Genomic DNA, 24,515 nt, shown 5'->3' on the forward strand with positions numbered 1-24,515 from the left:
CTTTCTGAGAAAACGCCTCGGCATCATAGCTACGGATAATTATCCATCAGATTGCGTAACCCTTGTATAGGCCGGCGGAGGACTGCATAATTTATAAACGCTCCAACGGGGAAAACCGTTGTCGCGATTCAAATGTAACGCAATCTCGAACAATTCACTCGGACGCTCCTTTCAGCTGTGCACAATTATATTGAGTCCAAATTAGGTTGAACCCGGAGAGAAATGTTTATTCCCAAACAACTTATGTGCTAAAGAAGTGCGAAAGTGTGTCAGAAATGATGCCAACGTACGGAGATTGTGTTAGTGAAAACTTATTGGGTTATTTCAATACTAGCTATAAATATCACGCACTTTTGCAATGTTAATTTAATCTCTATTGAGGAAAATGAAGGAGAGATTTATTTAAATAAAACTTCATGGATGACGTTATTTAATTTCGCATTTTTTAGAATTTTATAAATAATTATTTGAAATTGTTGAAATAAAATATCAATTTATATCAATGGAAAAAAAATTATCAAGAAATAATTTTTAATTTAATGAATTCTACTCGTTAATTAATCTTTCACTAGTAGAAATTTAGTCAGGATTCAATTAAATTTATTGAAAAACAATTAATATGAATTTTAATAATTTATTTAATTAAAGTAATTTTATTAACATAAAGTATAAAATTATGCAACTTACGTTTTGCTTCTTGTAAAATAGCCTGTTGATTTCATATAAAATCCATTCCATATAAAGAAAACAATACAATTTTGACTCGCTCAAAAATCGAGGCAACCTCTCGTTTAATCATTTGCCGCCCTGTCATAGCAAATCTTCCTTGACCTTAAATTGAGACAAAAGCGGATTAGACTCACAATTGGGCCGCACCCGCTAAAAAGGTCGTGCGATTATTAATTATTGCGCTGAAAACGATGATTGTCACAATGTCAAACTATCAATTGTCTCTTAATCATTGCTTTCATTGTTCCGCTTCAATTTTTTCTTTATCCTCGACACAAAAGTGCAGGTGCGGCGCGGAAAACCACTTTTCAAAAAATGCAACACCCTCAAGGTTCTCTTGCTATATTTATTCCAGATCCGTTAAAAAATATATTTAGACCGGACGAAACATCGAATAAAACTTTTATAAATTAAATACACCTTTTTTGGGCGACCGCGTGCGTGCTGATCTGAAAAAAATGTAGTTATCCTTGATGCAGGTGTTCCGAATCTTTGCAAAACTCAGCCGTGTGAGAATTAGCCAGGCCATAATTCCACAGTTGCCATAAAGGAAGCGAAATTCCGCGTTAGAGATGTGTGTCTTTTCAAATCTAAATTCAAACCGGTCCAATTTCGCATTTTTATTTTTCCTGAAATCAGTTTCAAGGAAAAATTTGAGCTTAAGCAATGCCACCATGGTGATATTTTAAGGAGAAAGAGGGGGCACATCAAATTAATTATAAACACATGTGGTTTCCTGCTTGGTGTTTTGCACATAGCGGATAACAAGAGATGCGAAAGCTGATTGGAATGTGCTAGGTGCGGAAGAGAAGTACTTGGGCTTCGTCTAGCAATAAAATTTCTGCGGTTTGGACAAGTAGACCATAAGTGTGGATTATAAATTTGCGAAATATGTATAATTGCTATCTTATAAAAAGTTAACAGATCATAAAATGTGAGATTAAAACAATATCATTAAGAAGACGGGTCTAGTTTTGTAGCCGAAAATTTCCTTATAAATTTATGAAGCAATTAATGAAATAAATTATGTCAATTAAGTTATTTTGTTTCCAAATTGGCATTTATGTAGATGAAATTAAATTAATCATTCTTATCAGAATTTCACGATTTTGTTATTTAGCTTTTTTAATTATTTCACAAGTAATACAAAAGGTCTGCGCCTCACAACACAAGCAGGGCAAATTTTTATTGTTGCGAAAGTCCAGAATTGAAAGTCAATTTTTTGTATTTTATTGTTCTAATTTTTGTTAAAACAAACGATTTGGTCAGAGATTGCCTTACCAATAAGGCTTTTTTTGCGTTGTATGTACTATGAATGGAGAATAAATAAATAAATAAATAATAAATAAACTTTATTTGCAACTAAAACAAAACATTTTTTAACTAACAAAAATCTGCTAAGAAATCCAAAAACGTCAGTTAAAAATTGATCTAGATTATTAACCCTGGTCAACAATCAAATCAAAAAGAGGGTAACATTAATTTTTTTTATCATATATAATTGTTAATTTAACAGAAAAGCTTATGCAGAAATTTTACAGTGAAGGAAATATTAATGTTTGGGAGGGAAAATTGAACCGTTGGGACAAGCAAGAATTTTGCTAAAACTTCCAATATCCGCCAAAGTCAGGGTCTCAAATTTCATATGATTAAAATTTTAAAAATAAAAATTGTATGAAATTCTTAAACAAATTTTTATCAGCGATTTCTTATTTTATTTTTAAACAGCAGAAATAAAATTATGTACAAGAAAACTTCATTTGCAAAAAATTATTTTGACAAGCAAATGTTCTGGAAACCCCTCTCGTAAAGTCAGAGCCAATATAATCCTTTCAAACTTGCTTCCTCGTTGCTGGTGAGATCCAGACCAGGTCGTTATAAAGAAGGCAAGGCTTCATTGTGGCGGGACCAGTGACCAAATTCCTGCATTTGCTGTCGCACCAAGGTAACGCCGCTCGCTTGAGTGTCATTGAGATTTTTATCTCTACTTTACCTACAATCACTTTGTTAAAAAAAATTGTCTAATTATAAAGACTCTATAAATTTTTTAGTTTTTTAGAACAAAAGAAAAGCCAATTTTTGCGATAATTGTAATAAATTCGGAAATTTTGTCAGACTCAATTTGACTGTGTCTTATAATCAATTTCTCGGCGGTTTATGGAGTGGAAAATTGGCCGTTTACCACACAAATTATGGTTACATCACCGGCTGCCGGGCTTTGCCTGACGCATTTGGATGTGCATTGGCCGTCAAGAGCGATTTCGGTGTATCCGGCCGGCTCATTGACTTTCTCTGCGGCTGGACCGAACCGACGATCGAGTCCCACGCGATGGAGCTCTTTCTTATTTCCCCCGGACCACTTTCTCCGTCGTCGGTGAAATGGCCTGCGTGTGATGTAATCCCATAATTCCGTCGTTCGGACTCAATGAACACTTTATACACACAACTTCCTCTCCAGCCAATTTCCATTCATTTTTTTCGATACTTTTTCGCCACATTGTTTATACAATCCGCGCCAAGGAAGCGGCGTTTTTTAATTGAGCTTGAAGAGGAAAAGGTTGCAATTTTTTTTTCGAGAGAGGCGTTTTGCTTGAGAGCGATGCAAACAGAAAAATATCCAAAAAATATTATTCACTTCCTCGCTCATCGAGTTGAAAATAAACATTAACTCATGATGCCGACACGCACTTTTTGCCTATTCCGCCACATCAATCATTTGTGTGGGAAAAATGTTTGGACGGGCAGGGTTAAGGGCAAGACGCGGGTCGTTTCGGCGGCTTGTCGGGTCAGCCTGCAGACGAAGGTCGGCGGGCTGATTTGCGTTTGAAATTTCACAAGACGAAAGAATGTATAAATTTGATGCTGTTCAAACATCAGCAAGACAGAAAGGTATTTAATCGAAGGTCTTTTGTCTTTCAAAATTTATTACTTAATTTTCTTTCAATAAAACTAATTTATTGATTTAATCTCAATTTGCTTGAATTGAAAAATAATTTAATTTGGATATTCATGCTGTGACTTTCTTACTGCCCAAAAAATTCAAGTTCGTTGAGAAAAAGTGAATAATTCAGGCCTGAATTTTGATAAAAATTATTCAGTTTGACGTTTTAATTAATTTGCTAATTACAATTTTTCCATTTAGCTTTTTATGGGCCAAATTTCGCTGTGTAATTGTAATAAAGAACTAATTGTAAGAAGTATATTGAAACTAATCCTAATATTTATACAACCGCGGTTGAGTTCAGAAACTGGCCGGTTACCAACGAGTAAGTGGCAGATTTCTATCCAGTTACCGTTGAGTACCAGGACAACATAAGAATAATCAGAATAATTGATATTTAAACAAATAATAGTTCATAACCTTTTTAATTTAATCGAGCTGATATTTTGATTTAAATTAAATGCAATTATATTTTATATTATTGTTATAGTTTATTTTTTTATTTTTAAGGTTTTTTTTATTTGTTTATTAAGCAAATAAAAGAGATTAAGTTGACTGCTGGCTGCGGTAACTGGAATAGTAACCGGTGGTGAGCGACGCCAGTTACCAAAGAGTATCAGGACATCATAAATATAAGAGATCGTGCGTTAAAATTTCCTGATGTTCCATATTTAATTGATTCTTAGCTATCAAATTCAAATTTTTACTAAATACATGGCCTATTACATAGATTTGTACTATCCTCTAAAATCAGGTTATTTAAATTAATTTGTATAAAAAATACAAAACAAAAAAATTTTTCTTTTTGTTTTGTATTTTGTTATTGTAAAAATTTGTATGTAAAATTATCATCTTTTCTCTCAATTATATAAACTTGTATAATTTTGAAAGTATAAATGATGTATCCCGTTATGGGCAGCAATTGCCTTTGTGATAGATCAATAAACACAATTTGCAACTAAAAAAATTTACAAATAATGCCTGACAGTGATTTTGAGAGCCTCAAAACCTGTATTAAAACCATTCAGTACTTTTTAACATTCTAATAGTTAAAATGTGATAAAAAAAAGGTGAAAATCAATTTTATTTGATAGTTTATAATAAATCAAAGAATGCATCTAACGTCGAGAAGGAAACTTTCTGGAGAAGAATTTAGTGCCGCCAATAAATTCTACACGTTTCGGAACTTTATTGACGGCGGATAATATAATACTAAATAGCACAGGCTGTAGTTCTCGTTGTGCAACGAGAAATGCAATTAAAGGACGAGGAAGCGAGGCGACGTTTCTCTCGCGCCCGCGATTGCAGCTATAGATCGACAACGTAATTGCGAGAGTGTAAATATAAGTCAGATTTTATGCTATTATACATGCACGCCACATACATATACACGCCATACAAACGAATAGGTGCGCAAACACGGCGCACGATATGTGGGTTAGCAACTTAGCATGCCGATTATGCTGTCACTTCGCCACCAACTTTGGCTCCAATCCCATCACCAACTACAGCAATTGTTGGACTCGAAACAAATGAAACTGTCCGAATTGCACAATAATTAGGGCAGTCCAGACTTTGATAAAACGTTATCGAACTTACTTGAATTAGAAAAAAAGAATATAAGTAGATTTTAGCAACTTTACATGTTTAATTGAGTTAAAACTTATAAATATTTTATATCGGTCAAATAATCCAAAAAGTTTATCCAATTTAGAAAAAATAGTGTGATTATTTTTTAAGTTACTAAAAATTACATTGTAAGGTTCAATTATTAAATGATTTTATAGAAAATATAATTATATTTATAAAAATCTCGTTTATATTTATTATTTTTATTTATAAAAAAATATTAATTTTTTTATATAAATTTAATATTATTAACAATTTAAATCTTTATTCTGATTTTGATAAACATGTTTAAAACATTACAGAAACGAAGTCTCAAGCATAATATAACATCAGTGTAATATCGGTTAAATAAATTTATATATTAAATCCAAAAAACGTAGTGTATCTAATTTATATTCACACATTATCTCAATCATTCCCGCCTAGTATGTATTAGAGTTTTTTTTTATGGATTGGGCTTCAAGAGTAAATGGTTTTAATGTAATAAATTATAAATGATACTTCTAAATTAAAAAAGAAAAGAAAAAAATGAGAAAAACCAATTATTCTTCTTAGTTTCAATCCCAATTAACTTATTTCATTTATTCTTAAAAAAGGTATTTTGCTTTTTTATTTGAAAAGAAGAATAATTTCCATAAGCTCAGCATAAGCTTAATGTAAATTTTGAGACAAAGCTACCCATTGATTTTACTTTGTCATACTAATTAATTGGAGTGAATTAATTCATTTAAATACAAAGAATTTGATGATTTATTAGAGTGGAACAAGAAACAGAACAATTTATGCAATAACATTACAAATCGAAATCTTTAAATTTACATACAATCCTTTAATTAAAAACTTTTCGATCTCAAAATGATAAGTTTTTTTGCACATTTTTTATTAATGTTCATCATGATAAAACATGTACTATTTTGTAACATATTTAATTATTTTTTAATCCATTTATTGCAACTAATCCAATTTGACAAATTTCGGTTTGCAGAGGTGCTCGATGGGAGGAAGCGTTCCTGGACGCGGTTGGCGAGGCTGAGGACAGCGGCATGTGGGAGCACATCTCGACGGCCCGCTTCGCGTCGCGCACCCTCGACCTCGAGCTGGAGAAGAACACGCGCACCGTGGTGCCCTACTTCAGCACCACCTTCATCATCATGGTGTTGTTCTCGGTGACCTCGTGCATGATGGGCGACTGGGTTCGGTCCAAGCCGATCCTGGGGCTGCTGGGCACCGTCAGCGCCATCGCCGGCACCGTTTCCGGCTTCGGCTTCATTTGCTACTGCGGCGTCAAGTTCATCGGCATCAACCTGGCGGCGCCCTTCCTCCTTGTCGGTCAGTCTTTCTCACCGCTATATTTCCATTACTTTTAATTGCAACTCGCATCTATATAACTGACCGTCGCTCCCATTCCCATGCAGCCACGTGCCTGCATTGACACGCTTCTCGCCAATTTATTTTAAAATGGAATTCGGTGGAAAAAATTAAAATATAAAGTTGATTAAAAAAGGATTTTAATAAATAAGTTAATTTTCAAAATAGAAATTTCTAAAATATGAACTCAATTTAACTGCTTTATTTTTTAGAGATATTCTTTTATTAAAATTTACTTTTTGATTTATAATTTAAATTTTTTTTTTCATATTTTCATTTTTAATGTGCAGCTAATCTTTAATATAAATTTTTTTTTAGTAAGTAAATTAAAATAACAATTAATAATTGTTTTCGCTAATATGAATTTTGTCAATCTTGTATGCTCTTGCTTCATTTAGTTGCCAAATTGTCTTTTCATTAGACTTGATTTGTAATATCACGGAGAGAGCTAAATTATATATTTCCATTTTTTGACCGATTAACTACTGCGGCCACTCATTCTCTCGTCGTGAATTGCAGAACTAAAATGTGCAATTTGTGCACCTTTCATGTTTCGCTACGCAAATATATATATATATTTTTTTGCGCAATCTTGGATTACGTAAAATACACACACTCTGCTCCACTTTTGACGAAATACTGTTTCCCATAGTCAAAAGCTCGTTTCGGTAAATTTTGTTCCTTCAAATAAACAGGTGGCCACTATTCGAGAGAACAATATTTCTGCGTCCGACACAGCCGTGGCCACGCTCTGATTGCGCACTTTCTGCAGTTGATATAGTCGCTGCTGTTATTTAGCTTTTAAACAATTATTCGAGCTCGGCCTCTCTCTTAAAATTTTTTGCCAGAATAATCAATGATTTTTTTCTTTCTTAGAATAAATGAAGCTGTTTTGATTGGAAAAAATTATGCGGTTTGCTTTAATCTTTAATTTGAAGTGTGTATTAAAAAAGTCGATTGCTTATTACAAGAGACGTGTGTAAACAAGATTTTTCACTCCTATACACTTCCGTGGTGAAGGTGTGTTGTGAATTATATCGCGCGCACTCACCATAGGGGTTTCAGATTTAAGAGAAAGGATCGGAAAGAATGGGAACTGAGAGCGGCGATTTTTCTTCCTCGTTGAAAATTTATATAAATTTTGTTAGAATTATTTTTAGTATTTTTTATATAAAAAAATTAGTAAAAAAAATCTTTGCATTGAAGGCATTGGAATCGATGACACGTTTGTGATGCTGGCCGCGTGGAGAAGAACTCCCGTGACCCTGCCGGTGCCAGAGCGAATGGGTCGCATGTTGGCCGAGGCTGCCGTGTCCATCACCATCACCTCAGTCACTGACGTACTGAGCTTCTGGATTGGTCTAGCATCCACTTTCCCCTCAGTACAGATCTTCTGCTTATATACAGGTTTGTTTTATATATAATTTGTTAAAAAATGTTTTTTAAATTAAAAAAATATATTTTTTGAGAATTTAAAACCCAAAGAAACCACTCGGAACGGGAAATAATTTGAATTAGTACTTATAACTAAACGCCTTTTCCTAAAATAAAAATAATTGTAAAAATAAATGTTAATCTTTCCAAAAATAATTAAATTTTTTATTTGAATGTAAAAATTTTTGATCAAAAATAATTATTACAATATAAAATATTTAAATTTTTTTTTAAATTGAACAACACAATTTTTATTATAAATTATGTTATTTAATTAAAATTTTGACATTACATAATCGATATGATTAAAACGGATGAATATACAATAATTTAAAAAAATTTAAATTTAAATAAAAAACAAAATATTAAATTCATGCCATTTTTGCTTCAGATTAAATATCTGTTCAAGATACAATAAATTGCCGTTTAATTTGATATAAAATTATTTTGTTTCTTTGTTTTTCATTTAGGAACGGCTGTTCTGTTCACCTTCTTGTGGCACATCACCTTCTTCGCCGCGTGCGTCGCGCTCTCCGGCTACGCGGAGCACCGCAACCTGCACTCCATCACCGGCATGAAGGTGAAGCCGGTGTCCGAGTCGGACGAAAAGTCGTGGTTCTACCGCCTCTTCTGCACCGGCGGCATTTCCCAGCGCGACCCCTACAACCCGCGCGACAACAAGGAGCACGTGGCCATGGCCTTCTTCAGGGACTGGGTGGCCTGGGCGCTCAACTGCGGCCCTGTCAAGGCCATCGTCATCGTCGTGTTCGCCGCCTACCTGGCCGGCGCCTGCTACGGCATCACCAACCTCAAGGAAGGACTCGAGCGCCGCCACCTGTCCAAGGAAGATTCCTACTCGATCAAGTTTTACGATTTGGAGGACGAGTACTACCGAGAGTTCCCGTACAGAATACAAGTATTTTATCAAAACGAAAATTAGAAAATTATTTTAAAAAACATTGTTAATTTTTCAGGTGATTGTGGATGGACCTTTGAATTATTCCAATAGAACAGTTCAAGCAGAAATAGAGAATTTGATGACCACGCTTGAAAATACTTCTTACATCACATCTCCCCTTTATTCCGAATCCTGGCTCCGTTCATTTGTGACCTATGTGGACCGTAACCAGGACTATCTCAATATGTCCATCGATACTGAAGAGGATTTCATTAAAACGTTGAAGAAGGTTATTTGATTTTTTTTTTATTAATATTCAAATAACGCATGAAATTTAAAAATTCAATAATTTTTAGTATTGCATCCCAACTGAAAAAGAGATGAAGAAAAAGTCTTTTTTGCCTTCGACATGTTCGGTGCAATTTTTAATATATTTGTTGTTTTTGTGAATGAAAATTCTAATCTATTCAATGTCTGCCTCCAGCTTTACTTGTCCTCGCCGAATCCCTTCTCTTTGGACATCAAGTTCAGCGATGACGAAAAGCACATCATTGCCTCGAGATTCCTAATCCAGGCGGTAAACATCACAGACGCTAACCACGAACAAGAAATGGTAACAGACCTGAGGAAGATCTGCCGCGAGTCCAACCTAAACGCCACCGTTTTCCACCCCTACTTTGTATTCTTTGACCAGGTAAATATTTTAAAATTAAAATTTAATAAAGTGTTAAATTTTTTTATTATTTTAGTTTGAACTGGTGCGTCCGACCTCGATTCAGTGCATGGTGCTGGCCGCCCTGGTGATGATGGTCGTCTCGCTGCTCTTCATCCCGAACGTCCTGTGCTGTTTCTGGGTGGCTTTCTCAGTCATCTCGATCGAGACCGGCGTGGTGGGCTACATGGCCCTGTGGGGCGTCAGTCTCGACTCGATCAGCATGATCAACTTGATCATGTGCATCGGTTTCTCTGTCGACTTCACGGCGCACATCTGCTACGCCTACATGTCCTCCAAGGCCAAAGAACCGGAGGAGCGTGTCCGGGAGTGTCTGTACGCGCTGGGCCTGCCCATCATGCAGGGCGCCATGAGCACCATCCTGGGCGTGATGGTGCTTTACTGGGCCGGCAGCTACATCTTCCTCACCTTCTTCAAAACCGTCTTCCTCGTCATCTTCTTCGGCGCCATGCACGGCATTCTCCTCCTCCCCGTCCTGCTCTCCCTCTTCGGGCCCGGCTCCTGCTGTCCGGACGACCCTCTGGACGACGATGACGTCATCACCGTCACCGACGGACTCAAGATCGACCAGATCAGGGCGCGACAGGAGGCGCGACAGGCGCGCATCCCGCGGGCCCCGCACCTGATGCACCCGGCCGCCTACAACCTCAACGTGCCCCACGCCCACCCCCACCTGGTCCTACCCTTCGGGGCAGGCAACAAGAATAAGCAATGGGAGGCCCCTGCGGAAAAAGACCTCGGTCTCGGCACCTCGGCCGAAGAGGAGTCGAGCCAGTCGAGCAGCAAATCGGGCAAGTCTGGTGGTGGCCGCACCAACAACCAGAAACAAAAGAGCCCCAGGTGTTTCCAGCCGCCGCACCTGATGGAGGTCTACAACAACAGCGGCTACGTCAGTGACGACGAGCAGCGGCGCTGGAGCCGCCACAGGGCCTCCAGAGGGGACGAGGTGGCGCGCTACCTGCACCACCACCCGCAGTACATGGGCTGGTACCGCAAGTGATGGCAAAGACTTCATTATGTATGTCGCACCAGTGATTAATTAATTAATTAAAATGTTTTTTTTTTTAACCACGGGAGAGTCTCTCAAGTCTCAAGGTCCATGGGCGGATTAATTTTTTTCTCTTCTCGGGAAAAACTTCTAGAGGGGTTTTTTTAAAGGCGGTGCATTCATTTTAATTTTGTTATTTGCAAATATTGTCGTCCGCCCTGCTGACCTGAGCCCTCCCGGACGCATTGAAGACTTTGTACTTCTTCGTCGTGCGAGTGCCTATGCCGAGAATGAGGCGACCGACGTATGTTCTAGTTTGCGCGCGTCATGACTCTGGTTAATGGTGCTCGATTAACGGAGACTTCTCATGACCGCCACACCGATTTTTATATATTAATTATAAACAAAGCTCAAAATTTAAGAGATATTCAATTATGTACCCGACGACAAGAGAAATAAAAATAATAAAATGGTGGTTTAAAGTTCATAGAGGAGAATAAAATAAATATGATTGCTCACTCATCGTCAGAGAAATAAATTGTGGACTTAAATTAGCGAGGATATTTCTTAACGCGAAGATAGTTTAATGAGACGCCATCGTGTATTAGTTTTATAAGATGAGAAGAACGTGTGCGAATGACTGTAAATAAACTTAAAAATGTGCATATAATTTTATTTGATTATGACGTGTATATTCTAATAAATAAAAAGTTCAATAAATTTGATAGAGTTATACAAAAAAAAGCAGAGATTTTATTGTGATCGTAATCATGGCAAAACACCTTAATTTTACAGTTCAATACAAGCTCATCGAAAAGTACATGAAAATACTTTGCATATTCATCAAAATCTAAGCATTGATTCGGAGAAAAGATAGAGAATTAAGTATCTACCTACGAGTCAAGAATCTCGGAAACCCACTTGGCGAGCTGCTTCCTGGGGAAGGCGGCCTTGAGCATGTTGACGTGAGCGTCGCTGGTGCCGTCCTTGAAGATTTTGCACGCGGCCTGCACAATGTGTGTGCCGCAGAAGACATCGAAGATCGCCTGCATGGGCTCGAGGTCGCCGCTCATCACACCCACCGCCATCAGCTCGGTCAGTCTTTTCTTGCCGAACAGCTCCATCATCTCGCCGTCCTCTATAAGGCCAAACATGAGCTTAATCAGTTGCTCCCTGCGTTGCGGGTCCTTCAGCAGGGTCTCCAGAAGCAGACAGACTTGCTGCTCAGAGAAAATTCCAATCGCCGCTGGTATGGTGGTTTTCTCCATCAGCGCTTTCAAGCAAGTCTGCACCACTTGGTCGTCCATGTGCTTATCTTGAAGAATACCGGCCATGCTGTTTTGCTGCAAGTAGACGGCCAGTTTCTCCAGCGATTTCTCCAAACACTCGCTGACTACAACAGCCTCTTCCGAGTTAAGTTTGTCAATGGCCATCTCCAAAACTTCCTCGTTGCTTATTTTCTTGACAAGTTTGTTTCGAATGGTGGTTTTCTTCAGGTCAATTTGGTTCAAAATTTCTTCCTCACTGCATTTATTTAGGACAAAGTTTTTCAACTTTTCACTTGGGTGTGAAATTTCGCCTACATCCATCTTAGACTCGAATTTCTGTCTGATCTCTTCAGCCGATTCGTCAACCTGGGACTTGATTTGATTAAACACGCAATTTGCCTGCACATCGCTGAAGGAAACTTTGCCTTTGGCACATTGATCTGAAATGCTTTGAACCAATACTGGAGATCCCAAACTTGCAAGGAAGTCTTGAGCAAATTCAGAATTGGTCTCGATCAAGCTGCGTACGTGATCTTCAACTGTGGATTGGGAAAGAGAGTCACAGACTTTGTCTTCAATGTTCTTGAAAGCGTTGGTGAGATTTACTTTGTCCATTGAGCTTAGGACTTTGTTAATCATGTCGGTGGAGTGGTCGAGATTATTTTGAATGAACAATGATATGTCTGCTGACACTTCATCTACTGGCTTCTTTTGCATTAGACGGCCCAAATTAACACCATTTTCGGCGTAGGACTGAATTTCTGGCTCGTCGTCCAACATCTGAAGAATTTGAGATGTTTCTGATCTGCTTTTCAGTTCTTTCAACAACTCTGAAGTGCTCTTGGAAGCCAAAACATTCTCATTTCGCGACTCCAACTCAATCATCAGTGTTTTTGAATCTTCCTGTTGTAAAAAGAGCCTTCTGAACTTTTCCTTTTCACTTTCAGTCAGGTTGGCAAAAATTTCATCAGCAGTTTTGACACGTTCAGGACTTTCTGGTACATCCATGGACTCTGGCAAAATTTCCTTCACTGCGATCACTTCCTGGGTTTTGAGAACTTCAGTGTCCATGGCCAATGAGGATTCCACCAGAATTTGACTGTTATGGCCAACTTCCTGGCTTGTATGACTGTCAATTTTACCAGCAGACGTGTCTTTGTCAATTGATTCGATTATTGCATCAGCCTCAAGCCCAACAACTTCATCCTTCTCTGGAATGATCCGCTCCTCGACTTCCTGCTTGTTTTCACTTTCTGCTCTAACAACTTGTTTTGTCTCTCGAATATTCTGGTCATCAAGTGAACTGGTTTGGTCGTCAATCATATCTTCTGGTGCAGCTTCCCTTGCGTGAGTAATCAATAATAAATCAGGCTGACTTGCTTCTACAAGTTCCACGGGCTTATCTTCAGTTTCATCGGCTACGGATTTTGGCTTCTCTTTCAATTCTCCACCATCCTCAGGAGAACTTTCTTCAGAAGTTATCACTTCTTCGATAACTAAACAAAATGAAACACAATCAATAAGAGAAAACTTTTACAAGAACAAGCACAACATGACGTGTAGAATTCACTGAGTATTTACCTGGAACAGTGTCAAGGTGTGTGGTAACGATTGATATGCTTTCAGTATCCACATGTTGAGATAGAGGCATTTCTTCAATCTCTGTTGTGAAATCATCGTCATTGCAATTTTCCTCCTGGGCTTCAACCAGTTCCTAAAGCCAAAGTTGAAAAATTTGCTGAAAATTTTATTCTACATAATACCTTGAGAACAGTCTTGACTGTGGCTATTTTAGGCTCTTTGAGTGGCAAACCAGCAATGGCAAGATCAGAGAGCTGGTTCAAATCGTGAACGGTAAATATATTCATCTCAGTCATCTGCTTGGTGAATTCATCAACAAGCATGGGCGACACAAGCTTGGGTGCTATTTCGGCCAGAGGGACCATGCATTTATCAAGTGTTGGCTCAATCGGTCCGTCCCTCTCAGTTGGCTCTTCATTCTCTAGACTGCCCTGAGAAATTGGATGCTCTTTAATGAGCTGGAATCCATCTGTTTAAGCATAAATTAGTGAAATAACTTTTGCTGTAATAATTCCAAACCTTTTGGAGCCATGAGTAATTTCCTTGAAGCTTTCATTTTCTTCTTTGTAGCTGGAGACTGTTTGTAGTAGTTATTGTAAACCTGTATATCTTGCAATATATTAGGGCTGTCCTGCTGGCCGCTTACAACGGGTTCAGCAAAGCTAACTCGCTTTGAACGCTGGAAAGAAAATTTTGTAAATGAAATATTAAAATATATCGTCACTAAACAAACAAACCTTTGGAGATGGAGAAGGTGACTCATCTTGTTTGTCTCTTTTTAAATTACTTCGCTTTCTGTTAGAGCTCAGTGGAGATGATCTAAAATTTATAATTAGTTCCCAGATATCAAACTGAATATAAAGATACTTACACTGCACTGGAAGGAACGCTATTAATGGTTGGCGACGAGTCATTCTGTTTAGAAAGATCCAACTTTGAGGAAGACAGTGCCTTCAAACTGGACATGACCTTTTGGGGTGCACTGGCTTCGGACTGCTTGCTTTCTTGAGCGGATGTTGGTTCTTTGGTGGTAGTGACAAGACCGACCATCTGTGCTGCTCTGCCTCGAGGTCCTAGACTTTTCATAGGGGGCAAGCTTTTCCTCTTGTTCACAGGAGCTGACGACTCATTCTCCACTGGGGCAACATCATCTTCTTTGCTTACTCTCACAGGTGGTGGCAAAGTCACACCTTGCCGGTTACAAGCCCTCATGACTTGGAGTGCTGCCTGATCAAGTTCTGGTTTTGGAGCAGTTTGAATTGGCACAGTGGAGTAGTTCTGTGAGTTTTCAACAAATTCAATATCCTAAAAAATTGCAAAGGTCAATTATTTTACAAATCAATTTATAATTTATGCGACTCTAAATTTTTACCTGCGACTCTTTCACTATTTGAACAGTCTCTGGAGACTCTTGTACAAGACCGCCTTCTTCCTGGCTATTCATAGACTTGTTTTCGTCAGTTTCCTGGCTCGAGGTTTTTTCTTCGGTTGCTTTTACTTGAGCCAAATCAATATCCACAGCTTCTTCGTCCCAAACAGATGTGGCCATGAGTGGAGGTGGCTTAGAAAGTTCAGCAACTGGAGATTCGTCCTGCGTGTCTTGAGACATCTGCGTATCTTGTGAAAGACCTTGATACAAAGCTGGGATGTCTTCACGTCGCCTTCTTTTCACTTCCCTCTGGTGAGGTGTGAGTGGCTTTTTCATTTTTGGTTGACTCGTTATTTTCACAAAGTCCTAAAAAACAATCAAATTGATAATTTCTCCTCCAGAATTTAATTAAAATAATTCTACTTGAGAATCAAGATCCTCCAGACTTGGTTTCGCAGGAGAAAGCTTCTGGCTGGGAGACGCAATTTTACTCGTTTGGCTCGTAGGAGGCGGAGGAGTCTGCCCTAAAAGTATACTTCTCTTCCTTGACTGAGTAGTTCTTTTCAGGACAGGCGTCTTCGGAGTTGAAACATCAGTGGAAGACTTGGGTCCCTCATTCTTTGATCCAAAAGAGTACATGTAAATCATTTCTTTAGCTGCGTTGCAGACTTTAATGTCTGGATGATCAGTAAGCTCAATTAGTTTTGGCTTCAACGCCAACAGTTCGTTCCGTTTTACTGGCGATTCCGAGTTAAATGCTCTCTTAAATGGAGCCGCCATTGATGTCCAAGGATCAGTGACCTATAAATTATTGCATTCAGATTTATTCAAACTTAAAATAATCTCTCAACTAACCTCCATTCGATTGTTTGGCCAGTGGTTCACAGGGCTTCTGGTGAAAATCTCATAGAAGGCTCTTATGGCTCCAATAATCACATCCGAAGACGAAGTAAGCAAGGCAAGATTTCCAAGAGCTTTGGCAACAATTGGTGTCATTTTTCCAGCAACAGATGGACTCTCGTCAACCAACTTGCACAACAGCTCAGTCAGTTTGGACAAAAGTTTCAGCTCAGCACTCTCTGCTTCTCGACATGCCGCTTTCCCGAAGAAGCGTGTGTAACTTGCGCTTGTCCTGACCAAGATGAGCTTAGTGACGACCTTTACGATTATTTGAAATATAGTTGGCGAGTATCTTTCAGCCTTTAAGAGCTCCGTGATTTTGCTGTACATATGCTGGCAAGGGTCAACCTTGTCCACGGATAGCGACAGATGGACTGCTTCCGTGAAGTCGAAGAACAAAGTTTTCAAGGCTGACACAATAGCATTTTCAACCTGGGAAAAAAATTGATATCAAATTCATGATTTAAAAAAAAAAAATTAATCTTACCACCAAGGATGTATCCAGAGAACCATACAATATCAGCTTAAACGGCATCAAAATGAGGTCCATATACATTTGCTGGCCCTGAAGGTTGCTGTCCTTGTTGAAATATTCCTTGGGGAATTTGTGCATGAACCTGCTGCACTGCTCCCACAAATGCAGGCACTTTTTAGACATTTCGCCAGCAGAAATATTTTGCAGCTCGGTGAGTGTTGAAACAAGCAGCATGGCTCTGGCCAAACTGCCAGGCTGCACTACCAGGGTTTTGGAAGGCACCAGTAACCGTCCAAGCACAGCACATTGTCTGGAATAAAATCATTTGTTTAGTTATATTATTGGGATATAAAGTAAAATACAACTAAAGAATAAAGAATGGAAACAATTGATTCTTATAATTAATAAAAATTATATTTTGTGATCCGCAAATTAAAACAAGAAATTGAATAAATAAAACGTACCTTTCTTCAGTCTTCACAATGATTGGTTTGGCATGCAAAAGCAGGTGCTCCTGATGACAGAGAAGTTGGAACAAAAAGTCACGCGGAGAAGTGTTGTTTAAAATTTGCAACTTCAAGTCCATCAAGGTCCCAGGAAGCATGTCGGTCAAAGACTCAGCAGCAAAAATGAGCAGATCCGTGTATCGTTTCTTGATGACAATTTGGTCCATCAGGGTCACTCTTAAAATTTTTAAGAGCTGGGCAAGAATGTCCGAGCCGAACGGAGTATTTTCGTTGCAGAGCAGCACAATCCTGTGGATGGTGGCCGTCATGAGAACCTCGAGCGGTTTGATTGACAGCTCAATTGGCTGCTTCAAGAGAACATCGATCGACTTGGTGATATAATCAGCTAAACACAAAAAGGTCTTGCCATCATTGATGAGGGGAATGGGGCTCTTGAAGGGGGTCTCGAGCTGCGCCAATTGCTCGTTAGCCACACCAGTTGCAACCAATGAGGTCATCAGCAAGAGGGCAGTGTGCACTGCGTCAGGGTACTTGCTCAGGACGTAAGAGGAAGGCTGCTCGAAAGGCCCAAATGCAAAAAGCATAAAGGGCTTGGTCACCGTTTCAGCATGCATGTCCATGTAAGCACCAAGGGCTGCAAAGAGGTGCCACCAGAGTTTCAATTTGACCTCTAGCACATTAGAATCTCTGACATTTCTGGCCTTAAGAGGTATGGCCAAAAGGCCCACACGCCGAGAGACAGTGATCATTTTTGGATTGAGTGCAAAGTTGTCGATCAGGACCTTCCAGCAGTTGAGGGACCACATAATGGACTGCGTGTCCTTCCGCTTCATGCCCTTTTCTAGCACGCTGAGTATTCTATTAAGGAACATGTTGTCCGCATGAAGGCTGCGACCCATCTGTTCTATGATGAAGATCCACATGTCAGCCCATTGACTATTCTGCCGCTGAATCAGCGTTTCCATCACTGGCACAAGTTTGTCGTTGCATTCCTGGCGGAACTGCATCATGCCCTTTGGAGAGAGCTCCAGGTTTCGAGTGGCGGAGAGGGTTTTGATCGTCTTGGCACGGACGTCGTCGTCATAGCTGTCGCTCAACTGCCGCAGAAACTGGAAGAACTGCGCCTCGGTCGACGGGTTCATCAGCTTGCGGTCGGAAGCCTCGGCACTCATGGTTGCAGAGGACGATGCTTCAACGCCAGGCACAATTTATGGCTCATTCAGTCCCAGGTCTGCAAATTAATACATTATAAGATTCTGTAAACAGACATAGTTTGAAATGAAAATTCTAAATAAAAGGAGGGAAATATTGCGTAGACAAAAAATTTGTAAAGAGAACTTACAAAAAAGAATATTACATGCAGTGGTTGCATACAGTGGATTTGCACGAATAAATGAAGAAGATAAATCTACGGAATTAAATTTGTGAAAATTGAGAACCAAGATGCAAGATGAGAACGAGCGGGAAACACACCACATGTTTACGATTTAGGCCAATCAGAGAAGCAGGAAACAAGCGAATTCGAGAATACTTAAAGTGACGTCACAAACGGTGTATAGGAAAGAGCAACACCAAATTAATTTTAACTGGTTTTTTTCATCCAATTTTCAAAGAAATTAAACAAACAAATATCCTTTTTTGAAATTATTTTTGTCTAGTATTTTTCATCTAAGAATAAATTCTAACCATTATATATAAAATTTTTGGTATTTTATATCCTCTACTTCTCCTGTTTGTACTTCACATGCATGACATCATATTTTTTAGACCAACCAGAAGCAAGATCTTGTCAACTTGTCTGCGCGCCGGGATAAGAAAAAGAAACTGTTTTGTTTTGTCGTTGCAGACTTTTTTTTCCAGTTTTCTGATTGTTAAAAGAAAGTGTTAAGAACTTTTGTTTTTCGAAATGCACAACGCCAGGGACAGATACAAGAGGAACGGTCTGAGTAAAGACGGAGGAAAAGAAGCAAGAGTTTCTGCCATGGCCGAACAACGCAAAGCCAGCAGGGCCAAACGTGCTGCCTCTCGTCCCATAGACGTGTGCGGGCCAGGTTGGCCAACACAAAGGGAGAATAATAATTAAATTAAACTCCAGAAGATTCTTTTAATTCGTATATTGTAGTAAGGCGGTGTTGTACATTCAGGATGTGTTGGTATTAGAATCGGAAGTTGAAATTCGAATTGAACTGTAAAAACATAATACAATCAGTACAATGAATTACAAACATGTTATTTGAGTATTGGTAATTTGAGTGGAGGCGCCGGCATTGCTCGGCCGGCGAACAGTTTTAGGTTCGGCGTTTTGGGTTAAATTCACTGGCGGGGCCGGTGATTATGCACTTATTCACTGGGCGGGTCATTTTGCCGTCAAGGGAAATTGCACAGAAAGGTTCTTACCCCATAAGTTTGGGTTCAGGCGAAGGTTTGTTGAGTGAGCGATTGAGACGCGCGCTCCATGGCTGGCTTGGGGCGCGAGAATAAACGTGGTTGGGCGGGGCTCACATTGCATGGGAGTGCTGCAGGGTGCAGCACAGGGTGGTGGAGTGGTTTAGTCTTGACTAAACGATTTGTAGTGGGCAGCGGGAAACCGCTGACCGCTACATAGGCCCCCACTTGGAGACCGGAGGTCACTCTCAGTATGTTTCTCTCGGTGAGGTGTCTCTTGGCGAGAAGGTGTCTCTTGGCGAGAAGGTGTCTCTTGGCGAGAAGTTGTCTCTTGGCGAGAAGGTCACTCTTGTATAGGCTGGAGTGAACGAGGAATTTGAGGCGTTGGACTTTTGCTGAGTCCAAAAACAGGAGAACTTGGAAGCTCTGTATGTTGGTTGATTCCAGCCGGGGGAACTTGGCGTGCTGGAAGGTCGTTGGTCCGATCAGCTCTTTCAGGTGTGTCCGACAGGGTGTGTCCCCAAAGGTGACGAGAAATAGCTATGTCTCGTTTGCGCGGTGGGTTGCAGGTCACATATACTTGCCGTGTCGGTCCGAGTTTGAAGGCTCGTGTCGGCGTCGCTGATGTATGCTCTGATTCAGACGAGAGTTCTGCATAAAACTCGTGTGGAGCAAAATTGTGAGTAGGTGCAGCGACAGTTTGGAAGCGCGGTGCAGTGTTGTCTGACGGCTTCTGAGGAGAGGTTCGATCCTTGGTAAGTGTAGGTTCGAAGGACACTGGAATGATGTAATGCTCGTTTAAGAGGTTTTCAGGACAAATTGATTTTGAAAGGTTTATGCCCTGTGTTTGTGTTGCGTTTATGATATTTACGCTGCTGTCCAAAGATTTGGCCTTGGCGGTGGCCACGGTTGCTTGCATGTGAGGAGGCGTGGCTGCTGACAGCATTGGTGTTGGCGGTGTTGTGACGGCATCATGGCGAAAGCTCGTCGTTCGGCGGTCTGCCGAATGTGTATGTTAGTTCTGTCACTCGATGGCTTGATTTGTTGAAGGCGATTCTGCGTTGAAGCATCGCGTTCGGTATCTTGTTCGGGGTCACCATTTTGTGCGGGCCAGGTTGGCCAACACAAAGGGAGAATAATAATTAAATTAAACTCCAGAAGATTCTTTTAATTCGTATATTGTAGTAAGGCGGTGTTGTACATTCAGGATGTGTTGGTATTAGAATCGGAAGTTGAAATTCGAATTGAACTGTAAAAACATAATACAATCAGTACAATGAATTACAAACATGTTATTTGAGTATTGGTAATTTGAGTGGAGGCGCCGGCATTGCTCGGCCGGCGAACAGTTTTAGGTTCGGCGTTTTGGGTTAAATTCACTGGCGGGGCCGGTGATTATGCACTTATTCACTGGGCGGGTCATTTTGCCGTCAAGGGAAATTGCACAGAAAGGTTCTTACCCCATAAGTTTGGGTTCAGGCGAAGGTTTGTTGAGTGAGCGATTGAGACGCGCGCTCCATGGCTGGCTTGGGGCGCGAGAATAAACGTGGTTGGGCGGGGCTCACATTGCATGGGAGTGCTGCAGGGTGCAGCACAGGGTGGTGGAGTGGTTTAGTCTTGACTAAACGATTTGTAGTGGGCAGCGGGAAACCGCTGACCGCTACAGACGAATTCGCTGAGGTTTCCTCCGGCGAACAAAATGGTAGGGAAATTGCTGCCTTATGCCTTATTTTTTTTCTTTTATAAATATTTAAATCATCATTCAATTCATCAATAAAATTTTCAATTTAATAGCCATTAAAAAATTCACGAATTTTATCAAAATGTTTAAAACTTGCAGTCAGCCATGTGGAGAATGCTCCCGTGAGGAAGAAGAATTTGAAGGAATCCCTACAAAAATGGCAAGAAGAGAAGAAGATGCGGCGAGAATTACAACAGTCAAAGATGCGCCGACCTGAATTCAAAGTGTCTTCACACGTTGAGACCGTTCCTGTCAACAAACTTCCTGTTCTTCGCTCCTCACTGGCTTATAAGAATGTTACGGCTCGAGTTGTGAGTTTTATCAGAAAATAATAAGACTGATAAAATTGAATGTTTCAAAATAATATTATGTTGCAGGACACTCGAAGGGACAATGCCGGGCCAACTTCATTTAAACCCATGCGTACAGAAGTGCCATCCAAGTTTAATTTTGGAGCTAAAAAGGTGGAGGCTCTCACAAATTCAGGAAACATTGTGCCTTTTGTTTTCAATGCCCCTACCCCTGTGCCTGTCAAAAATGTCGACATTAGTGTCAAGAGTGGTAAAGGGAAGGTATAATAAAATATTGAGCTTAAAATGAAAACCCTGGCTACATTTATGTGTTTGTAGAAAGAGAAAAGAGCTCCAGTGGCTTTCAAGACTCCAGAAAAAGCCCTCACTCCTGCAGCCAAACGCAAGAAGGTATGATAAGATTATTATAATTTATAAATATATTTAAATAATTCTTTATTATTAGTACCCCACCACCCCTCGTCCTGCCTTAGTGACTCCGAGCACTAACAAAAATGATGAAAAGACTAATCAGACAGATGCGTCTCTCAATGTCTCATTGAACGCACCATCCAAACAATTTTTGACTTCTCCAGAGGTAATTTGTTGAAACAGTTTTAAACCACAAAATTAAACAAAATTCTTTGAAATTTTCTTTAGACTTCTCCTCCTGCCAAGAAAGTTAGAGTGTCTGCTTCTGGCTCGTCACCAAGTCAAACTTCTGAGGTACCCAAGAGGGAAACCAAATCAAATAGCCTAAAAAGAAAGTCGGCTAGAATTGCTGAGCAGCTCCCTGCCGAGGCTGCAGACAAGCCCAAAGAGGGTGTAGCTGCCAATCTGAGCACCGACTTTTTCCGTCAAATCTTGGACAGCGAGATCAACTTGTTGGAAAAGTTGTGTGTCGCGTGGGAATCAGAGATGAGAAAGAAGGAGATGACAGATTTTGCCGAGGAAAATGTCCTGCAAGCCGTCGGAATGGCGAGACTGATTATTCGAGAGAAGTTTGCTCAATTCCGCGGCCTCATTGACAACTGCGATCAACCCGAGGACCCAAAAACAAAAACACTGATTACAGACCTCCAAGGATTCTGGGACATGATAAAAATTCAGTCAGACCAAATCCAGGGTAAATTTGTGGCCCTAGACAAGTTGAAAAGCAATAACTGGCAAGAAGAAGTTGCCGTTGTTGAGAAGAAAACTGCGCCTAAGAAGAAGCAAGCGCCTAACAAGGGATCCAAACCAGCTGTAGCCTCCAGATTCAGGGAGTTTCTGGCTCGCAAGAAAGGTTTGTATTTGTAAACAGGTGTAATTCTTTTTAATTTAACCAGTTAAATTCTAGTTTCCCCAAATTCTGCTGAGGTGATGATGAAAACTCCGGACACTGGAAAAAAGATACCAACACCGAAACCAAGAAGTGTCAAGGCTGGTATGTAATTGAAAAATTATTCTTACTTCAACTGAACCGCATATTTATTTTGCAGTAGCAGAAACTTCCCTGAATGAAAGCAAAAAGTATGTTGAGTCGCCTAATGCCAATGCCATTATCAATGTTTCCATCAGAGCAAAAAGATCTGTTGAGAGGAAAAGTGTAAGTTCTATTTTGGATGTTAGGAAATTTTAAACAATAATTTTATTACAGCTGGACAATTCAGCTAATAAATCCATGCACGAGAGCAGTCTTGTCTTCCCAGCTGCCAGCTCTCCTAATAAAAATCTGGCGTCAGGTGCTTCTAAGCAGGAATCTCGCCAGGAAACTCCATCTCGCAGCATCTTGAAAAAGGCTCAGGTGACCCCTGCACCTAACAATGAGCGCAGATGCGTTCTTTTTGATATGATCCCAGAGGAAGCTGAAGGTAACGATTTTAATTAAAATAATTTTGGCACTCTAATTTTGTATTATTTTTAACTCTTAAGAAGAGGAAGTGGACATGTTGATCCCTCCAGTGAAGCATACCTATGCTCAAAGGACTTATGAGGTATCACCACCCAAAGACAAATTTGACGAGCTTTTTGACAACATTGTCAGCTCGACTCCAGCTGCTAAGTCTGGTGAAACTACGTCTGACGAAGAAAAAGAAAACGTGACCACTAAAACCAAGAAAATGCCAAAGACCAAAGTCACTAGTAATTTAAAAATTTGTTTGCGCAATCAGATTTTTAAACAATTTGTTTCATAGCTCCACTGAGGAGAAGCAGAAGGCTCAGTTCGATAATGAACTCGACTGTGAATGGTGAGATTATCTTTTTGTGGATAAATGTTTTCAATTTACAAAGATCTACTTCCAGATTCAGGAATAGACACCGCGGCCATTGATAAGTCTCAAGAAAGCCTCATTCCCATAACTGAGCTGCCACTGGATGACTCACGAGGTCAGTATTTATTTACTTCTTTTAATGCTGAAATTGTTTTAAAATTCACCTAATCTTAGTGAGCAAACGCCGGTCCAGTCGTAAAAGGGTATCTACTGATGTTGCTTCTGGAGGATCTGATTTGATGTCCTTTGATTCGCCTGCACCCTCAGGTAATGAAAAAAAATTGCATAATATGCCTTGAATTTTATTTTAAAACAAATATTCAGTTCCTGTAGAAAAGAGGAAGAAGAGAAGTACCAAGAGAATGCTGCTTGATGAATCTATGTAACTCAAGGAAGGAGAGATGTATGTAACTTGTTTGCATTTATAATCTTAAGCTCAACAGATCAAAGCCAAATTAATTACATATCCACAAAACTTTACGATATTTTTTACCATTTATCATAATTATGCTCGTACAAAAATGTGCCTTATATTATAATAGGAAATTAAGAGACTTGCTTGTGTGCATATGCACAGATATTTTACCTTTCAAGCAACTGTTGTATGTAAAATTTCCACGCCCTCCGTGCTCTATTTGAAACTAGTTTTGATGGTACAGCCTTCCGATATTGGAGAAATTAAATTAGGATTATTTGGCTGCATTTTGAATCAAATACTTATTAATTAACCATACATTGTTTAATTGATTTTATGAACATCATGTCATGAACTTCTTTAATATACTGCTAATATTCTTAATAAAAATGAATTTCAAATAAAAAAATTCATTTTGATCTTCTCATCCAACCTTAAAACAAGTTCCAAAGCTGTAATTTGTCAGATTCAATAGTTAATTGTCAACTATTATAATAATTATACACAGTTGTGTTTTTATCTGTATGATGCTTGATGCAAATCATGTTTGGATTCAGTAGTCTTCCCAACATGACTCTCAAAGACAATAATCACGTCTGGATGGTATCTTTTATCTTCTGTCATATTTGAAGCAATTGAAAGATTCTCA

At 39.4% G+C, this 24,515-nt stretch overlaps 3 protein-coding genes across 7 annotated transcripts in view; 2 read left to right on the forward strand and 1 right to left on the reverse strand.

Moving 5' to 3' along the window:
• LOC132193373 (patched domain-containing protein 3) overlaps positions 1 to 11,456 on the forward strand; it is a 29,646-nt gene extending 18,190 nt beyond the window's left edge. For both annotated transcript variants that reach the window (XM_059614004.1, XM_059614005.1), the window contains 6 exons: positions 6,285 to 6,628; positions 7,874 to 8,074; positions 8,572 to 9,017; positions 9,076 to 9,288; positions 9,484 to 9,693; positions 9,749 to 11,456. In XM_059614004.1, coding sequence (XP_059469987.1) covers positions 6,285 to 6,628; positions 7,874 to 8,074; positions 8,572 to 9,017; positions 9,076 to 9,288; positions 9,484 to 9,693; positions 9,749 to 10,732 — 2,398 coding nt within the window. In that variant the 3' untranslated portion in view covers positions 10,733 to 11,456. The remainder of the gene's footprint in view (positions 1 to 6,284; positions 6,629 to 7,873; positions 8,075 to 8,571; positions 9,018 to 9,075; positions 9,289 to 9,483; positions 9,694 to 9,748) is intronic.
• Positions 11,447 to 18,747, reverse strand: LOC132193371 (uncharacterized). Of its 3 annotated transcripts, none has more exons than XM_059614001.1 (12): positions 18,554 to 18,747; positions 16,778 to 18,011; positions 16,326 to 16,623; positions 15,794 to 16,270; positions 15,362 to 15,739; positions 14,942 to 15,304; positions 14,441 to 14,874; positions 14,307 to 14,388; positions 14,089 to 14,248; positions 13,752 to 14,038; positions 13,570 to 13,702; positions 11,447 to 13,484 (listed from the first exon to the last, which is right to left on the reverse strand). In XM_059614001.1, exons 2-12 carry the CDS (start codon positions 17,950 to 17,952, stop codon positions 11,614 to 11,616), a joined length of 5,658 nt encoding a protein of 1,885 aa, XP_059469984.1. In that variant the 5' UTR covers positions 17,953 to 18,011; positions 18,554 to 18,747; the 3' UTR covers positions 11,447 to 11,613. The 3 variants fall into 3 exon arrangements, with proteins under 3 accessions (XP_059469984.1, XP_059469986.1, XP_059469985.1); XM_059614003.1 differs by lacking the exon at positions 18,554 to 18,747 and adding an exon at positions 18,138 to 18,271; XM_059614002.1 differs by lacking the exon at positions 18,554 to 18,747 and adding an exon at positions 18,123 to 18,271.
• LOC132193375 (disks large-associated protein 5-like) lies at positions 18,559 to 24,276 on the forward strand. Of its 2 annotated transcripts, none has more exons than XM_059614007.1 (14): positions 18,559 to 20,867; positions 21,006 to 21,217; positions 21,284 to 21,478; positions 21,536 to 21,607; positions 21,663 to 21,794; positions 21,857 to 22,481; positions 22,536 to 22,622; positions 22,678 to 22,784; positions 22,836 to 23,049; positions 23,111 to 23,320; positions 23,374 to 23,427; positions 23,483 to 23,566; positions 23,626 to 23,718; positions 23,776 to 24,276. In XM_059614007.1, exons 1-14 carry the CDS (start codon positions 20,684 to 20,686, stop codon positions 23,835 to 23,837), a joined length of 2,331 nt encoding a protein of 776 aa, XP_059469990.1. In that variant the 5' UTR covers positions 18,559 to 20,683; the 3' UTR covers positions 23,838 to 24,276. The 2 variants fall into 2 exon arrangements, with proteins under 2 accessions (XP_059469990.1, XP_059469992.1); XM_059614009.1 differs by having other exon boundaries at positions 22,681 to 22,784.
• The last annotated feature ends 239 nt before the right edge of the window (positions 24,277 to 24,515 follow it).

This window comes from Neocloeon triangulifer, unplaced genomic scaffold (assembly GCF_031216515.1).
Source record: "Neocloeon triangulifer isolate White Clay Creek 2 clone unplaced genomic scaffold, ASM3121651v1 ptg000004l, whole genome shotgun sequence".
Lineage (NCBI taxonomy): Eukaryota > Metazoa > Arthropoda > Insecta > Ephemeroptera > Baetidae > Neocloeon > Neocloeon triangulifer.